The sequence below is a fragment of the Plecotus auritus genome, assembly GCF_963455305.1.
Source record: "Plecotus auritus genome assembly, chromosome: 11".
Taxonomy (NCBI): Eukaryota; Metazoa; Chordata; class Mammalia; order Chiroptera; family Vespertilionidae; genus Plecotus; species Plecotus auritus.
In genome coordinates, this window is record NC_137777.1 from 17,327,342 (window position 1) to 17,334,070 (window position 6,729).

General features: G+C 42.8%; 1 protein-coding gene across 1 annotated transcript; it reads left to right on the forward strand.

Moving 5' to 3' along the window:
* Positions 1-972: 972 nt before the first annotated feature.
* LOC308236645 (ras-related protein Ral-B-like) lies at positions 973-6,455 on the forward strand (the record flags this gene model as incomplete). The annotated part of the gene is made up of 2 exons (XM_080646492.1): positions 973-1,062; positions 5,826-6,455. The coding sequence occupies 2 exons, from the start codon at positions 973-975 to the stop codon at positions 6,453-6,455; spliced, it is 720 nt and encodes a 239-aa protein (XP_080502618.1).
* Positions 6,456-6,729: the final 274 nt, after the last annotated feature.

A 6,729-nucleotide genomic window follows, 5' to 3' on the forward strand; every position in this document is an offset into this window, starting at 1 on the left:
GCACGGCAAAGTCAGAGGTAGCTAGAGCTATAGATATCTAGTTAATTTGACTCTAATTAAACAAGCATGCTTTTAAGATAGGAGCAAATGCTGGGTGCTTCATTCTCTTTAAAAAACTGGTAGAACAGAGTGAGGTCCCCCCTTCCTCCAGTCCAGCACCTACTAAAAACAGAGAGCAAAGGGTAGCATTTGGGAATGTCATTCAAGTCAGAGGAAGAAGCAGACTGTTCCGGCATCACAGGAGATAATCCTGAGTGTTGGAGGTTTGATTATTTGGGCAGTAAGATTCAATGATCCGTGTCCCATCCTACCTTCTTCACCCAAAGTGGAACAGAGTGGAACAAAGTGACAGAAAACACATCAGAGGCTGAGGAGAAATGTGGAAATCTGCGAAAGAGAAACAAAGTATTAATGGATAAAAGAGGGAGGAGGAAAAAAAAAAGAGTTCAAAAAGGTGGGCTTGTTTCTTTGGAGTAGCAAGAGGGACAACCTTGTGAGGTATCCAGTGCCTTTTCCCAAAGACCCTGACCTTCTGGTGACGTGAGAATAATTTGAAAAGACCAAAGGGGCACCTCCAGACTCCGCGGCATCTTTTCCCCACCTCACCAAGGCCACATGATTCCTGTGCACCTGGGGTGGGTGGGAAATGTGCTTCTTGAGCCTGAATTAAATATCTGTATATTCTTCTAGACTTCATGAGTCTGCATAACCAGCAACAGGAAGGTGGGTTAATAATGGACCCTCCCAGCACTCCCTTTCAATTTTAAGGGGTAATGCTAAGGGAAATAATTCCAATGTAATCAGTCTCAGGGGAAGAATAAAGAGCCCAATTTTCTTCTCTCCATGTACAATACCAAGTCTTTCTGGAAAGACGTTAGTCCTATGCCAGAGTCCAGGTGTTTTGTAGAAAATATATAAATATAATTGAAACAGAATTTTTGGACTAGAACACGTGGTGTTCCTCTGGACAGGATGGTTTCCAGGCTCTTTGTCCATTGGAGACGAAGAATGAATCCACGGGTGGAAGGTAGTATAGCAAACGTGGAATTTATTGAAGAACAAGTACAAATTCCCACTGGGGAAGGGGAAAGAATCTCACAGCATAGACTCCCATGTGGGGCGGGGGAAAGAGTCCCACCGAGTCCCTGTTTCCATGGTTTATAAAGGCTGTAGATCTTTGTGCCTTGATATCCCCTCTGATTGGTCACTATTCCCTTAATCTGGTTACTATAGTAACTACTGAGCTCAAAGTTTGAACCTCACATGGGACATAAGAAGTTTTCCTTTCCTCCTTCCTTATTGTTTTCCTATACCCTTTGGGTTTTCTTCTTCTCCCTTTGAATGAAGGGTTTCCTTCCCTTTATTTTGTAAATATAGACCTTCTGCTGTTCCCAGCTCCCTCGTTCTATGGAAATGGATCTGTTGCAGCTTTTCAGCTCCCCTATTCTATGGAAATAGACCTGCTGCTGCTCTGCAGCCCTGTGCTTCCTCCATGGTCCCCTTAATTTCCGAAATTTCCTAAACCTGTCTTTTTCAACCCCCAAAAATTCCTGTTTCATAATCATTTCAGGGGCTTTTAGATACAGAGTCAGAGGAAGCACTAATTCCAAGATAATGAGAAGGACTCCTTGGACCAATGAGGGACTAGAGAAGCAAGGATTCAGAGTTTGAGTTATGATCATAAGTTTTTTCGTTGGCTACACAGGATTAAAGATATTCTCTGTGGCGGATTTATTTCTCCTTTACTGTGTATTTATAGTAACGCTGGCTGCTGGAAGGAGGAGCTTTGGCTTGGATATGTAAGATGGATACTGTGAAGGATGATAGTAGAATACAAAACAGAGACCTCTGGTGCTTTCCTGCTGCACCACAATTATAAGTAAGAAACTACCAGGACCCAGGAGTAATTGAAATCACAACTGAGACTGGGGAGGAAGAGGAACCGGGTAACCTACCTAACTGACTCCCCCTTTCAGTAGCCAGTTTGGTCCCATATGAACACCCATAGGTCCTGCAGGTTAATAGTAGATGTCAGAACCTAAATGGACTTGTGCCGACTACAGTGTCCTAGGCCTATTATTATTGCTTATATTGGAATGATATTTTAAATCTGGATGGATTAAGATGGCTGATTGGAGAAAATGCATTATTTTCTTTTCCTAACTGCATTTATTTTTTTATTAGGTTATTTATTCACGAATTTCAAAGTTCATAACATACAAAAAGACACATAATGAAAACACTCTCCCCTAGTCCTGTCCCCTTTCTTTGAGGTTACTGGTGTTACCATTTCCTCTCCTATCCACGAGAGATGTTTTATTCTTAACGAGAAAATTTTATTAGTCTCACTTTTTTTTTCATAAATTGTTATATACTATACACAGTTTGGCATCTTGCTTTAATACCAAATGTATCTTGAAAACCATTCCGTTTCAATACAAAGAAAGCTTCCCTGCTATTTTTAAATGACTGCATGGTGCTCCATTGTATGAATGTACCATTCTGTATTTCATTTCTCTCATATTGACTGACATTTAAGTTGCTCCCAGTCTTGTGCTATGACAGCTATAATGCTTTAATGAATATTCTTCTGCACATATCACGTTGCATAGTACAAGTACAGCTGCAAAATAATTTCTAGACAGGGAAATGCTGGGTCATAGAAATGTATTTGTAATTCCGGGAGCTATATTACCTTCCATAGGGGTTGCAACACTTGGCACTCCCTTCCTCATTAACATAATGTTACTCAATGGTTTGCTCTTGCTGGTCTTATACTGGTATATGCAAAACTGCAGCTCAGTTTGAATGCGTTTTGCATTTCTTTAATTATGGATGAGGCTGAGTATCTTTTCATATGTATAACAATACTTCTGTATCTATTACTGGGGGATATTATGCTATCAGATAAAAAGTAAATTTGGATATCATTCTCATTCAGGTTATATGGGGTCACTTTTCTGGTTAATTAATGCAGTCACTATTAGTAGTTGTGTGCAGAATGCTGTTCAAATATATAGGGCCCATGGTTCCAATATATTTGCTCAGGGAATAAATTTCACAACCAGAATTGTCTGAGAGTGGTTACATAAGATGAATATAAAATGAAACTTTACTTTGCTCTCACTTCCAAGCAATGTGTATAATAGAACTAGGGAATAGATTACTTAAGTGTGAAATCAAAATCCTCACCACTCAACAACATTAGCAGATTTGACCTGTTAATGAAAATTCCTTTTTGGGGTTGGTTTTAATGGACCAAGCCTTTATGATGCCATCTCTGCGGCCACCCACCTCCTAGCAGATGAAATTGGGGATAGGAAGAAATAAAATAAAGCAAAAAAATTTGATCAATAAATCATACCTTCCTCTGACTCCAGGTATATTTTGTCACAACCACTACGAAGACACTACAAATAAAAGACTTGAATATTTCTTTGTTGAAGCCCAAGTAAATGTGAAGCTTACTTTTGAACTGGGTTTATAAACCCCCACAACAAAAATTCTTTTTTTTTTTTTAAATATATTTTATTGATATTTTACAGAGAGGAAGGGACAGGGATAGAGAGCTAGAAACATCGATGAAACATCGATCAGCTGCCTCCTGCACACCTCCCACTGGGGATGTGCCCGCAACCAAGGTACATGCCCTTAACTGGAATCGAACCCGGGACCCTTCAGTCCGCAGGCCGACGCTCTATCCACTGAGCCAAACCGGTTTCGGCAACAAAAATTCTTGATAAAAAAATCCAAACATTTGGAAAAATAGTATGAACACATGAGATTTCCCACTTATTAAACCAGATCAAGAACTTGTGATTTTATGATTCACCAAAAATATTAGGAGAAATAAAAATTTCCTTTGAACAAATAGGAGGCATGAGAAAAAATTATGAAGAAAAAGTACTCTTTTGAAAGCCCCAGAAAACTATATGTGAAACTCAAGTAAAAGAATAATATACTTTCAATCCCTAAATTATTTGATGTTAAGAATTTTTCACTTGATAAAAGTTTTACTTTTCCAGTCTGGGTCCCCAATCCTGCTACTCTTGATCCTGGCGGTCTTTATGTTTGTATTTACCCAAATTCCCCAGTAACAAGTATTTATGGGACCTGGAAAGCAATGTCATCCCTATTTAGAGCATCTGGAAAAGAATCATGAGGTTCTCTGTTCAAATTAAGAAAACTCAGTTCTCATTCCAGAGACAACTCCAGCCTGTAATATTAACTACATGTAACCACACACCTGGACCCCACCTAGAGGTAGAGACAGCTTCAAGGAAGGGGTAAGACTGTTTCCTCAGATGTTATTGGGGCAGCAAATCTATACAGAAAAACAAATGTCCGTGATAATTTGTGTGTATAGAACCTAAGTCAGCCATGACATGCCTGGTATGAGGATTGAATTTAAAAGTACACTAGATCTAACAACAGTGCCTGATTATAAATTAAATGTTTCCATTAACAGGCATCATATCCAATAAGCAAGTCCTGATAGCCTGAGTGGGGGAGATCTTAAAATAAATTTCATTTAAATGAAATTTTATTTAAATGAAATTTATTTTAAGATCTCCCCCACTCTTAAAATAAGATCTCCAGTGGGGTAAAGAATGAGTCTCCTATCTACACTAATAAAAGAGAAATATGCAGATTGACCATACCTCCAGCCAATCATGAGTGAGTATGCAAATTAACCCAACAAAGATGGAAGATTGATTTGCATACACAGGTGGAGCAGCCGGGCCAGGGGGACACCTGCTATAAGGGGGAGGGCAGGGGTGTGGAGGGAGCTACAGGAACAGTGATCCCGCCGGGAGTGAAGACACGCCAAGGCTCCTGGGCAGCTGGGAGCAAAGACTTGCAAAGGCTCCCAGGCGGCCGAGAGCGAAGCCAGGGGAAGGAAGGCCTATTCTTGCACGAATCTTCATGCAATGGGCCTCTAGTAATTAAAATAACAAATGGAGAAGAACATAGAAATTTTAACAATGAGACCCTGAAGGGTATACCACAGATGATCACACTGTTTTAAGACTCTATATGCAGCTAAATCATAGTTGGATATAATATTGCATGGATTTCATGGGGTAATCCATGCTTTTAAAAATCCACGGAATAAAGAGCTAGGTCTAGAGCAGGGGTGGGCAAACTTTTTGACTCGAGGGCCACAATGGGTTCTTAAACTGGACCGGAGGGCCGGAACAAAAGCATGGATGGAGTGTTTGTGTGAACTAATATAAATTCAAAGTAAAGGAGCGGAGGGGAGAGCAAGAGAACCGGATAGAACAGCCGGATCCGGCCCACGGGCCATAGTTTGCCCACGGCTGGTAGAGGCTGGGTTGCAGAGGCTGGGGGTGCGCTCAGGGATGGGGAAGCGATCCCCAGGCAACTCAATGACAAATAGGCTGGGGACTGCTAGCGTCGGGCCCGCGGAGGAGGCCAGGGAGAAGACGGGTTGGGGTTAAGAGCCTGGTGCTGGGTGCCCATGGCCGAGGTGGCAACGGACACGTCCCAGCTCTTCAACAGGGTCTTCTGTCGTGTGTCACAACCTTAGCAAACCAGCAGGATGGCTGCAAGCAAGAGTAAGAGCCAGAGCCCTAACTGGTTTGGCTCAGTGGATAGAGCGTCAGCCTGCGGACTGAAGGGTCCCAGGTTCGATTCTGGTCAAGGGCATGTACCTGGGTTATGGGCACATCCCCAGTAGGAGGTGTGCAGGAGGCAGCTGATCGATGTATCTCTCTCATCGATGTTTCTAACTCTCTATCCCTCTCTCTTCCTCTCTGTAAAAAAAAAAATCAATAAAATATTTTTTTTAAAAAAAAACAAAGAGTAAGAGCCAGAGCTCCCTGGCCCGGCACAAGGTGATTGTGGTTGGCAGTGGAGGGGTTGGCAAGTCGGCCCTGACGCTTCAGTTCATGAAGGATGAGTTCGTAGAAGACTATGAACCTCCCAGAGCTGACAGTTGCCGGAAGAAAGTGGTCCTGGATGGAGAAGAAGTGCAGATCCTCCGAGTTAAGGCTGAAGACGATGCAGTCCCGCTGCTCATGGTGGGAAACAAGTCAGAGTTGGAGGAGTGGAGGCAGGTGCCCGCCGTGGAGGAGGCACGGAGCAAAGCAGAGGAGTGGGGCGTGCAGTATGTGGAGACCTCGGCCAAGACTCGGGCCAACGTGGACAGGGTGTTCTTTGATCTAATGAGAGAAGTCCGGGCCAAGAAGATGTCAGAAAACAAGGACAAGAATGGCAAGAACAAGAGAAGCTCTAAGGAGAGATGTTGCTTATGTGCGTGCCATGATGGTGGATGGAGCCCATTGCCACTAAGGACCTCGGGCAGGTCGTTAAGGGAAGACTGTTGTCGACTTGGTGTGCTCCCTGCCCACCCCAACCTCATTCATGCAGACTTCTTCCAATGGGGAAAAATATTGGGGAATCACTGGCTGTCAAAAGAAATAAGCCCTTGACCTTGCATGGACAGCCGTGTTCATTCCTCCCTCCCTCCCTCCCTCCCTCCCTTCCTCCCTCCCTCCCTTCCAGAAGTTTAACCATGTATGTAGTGCCAGAGGTAGGAAATAGTCCAATGTTAATTAAAATGAAAGAGGGCTATCATCGTGTCTCCCCCGCCCCCCAATTTCATAACATTAGCACCTTTTGTTTTGAAATAAAAATGCCTTTATTAGGTTTTGGGAGAAAGTGGGCCGGAGGAGGGGCGGGAGGTTAGACTCCCCTAACCCTTGT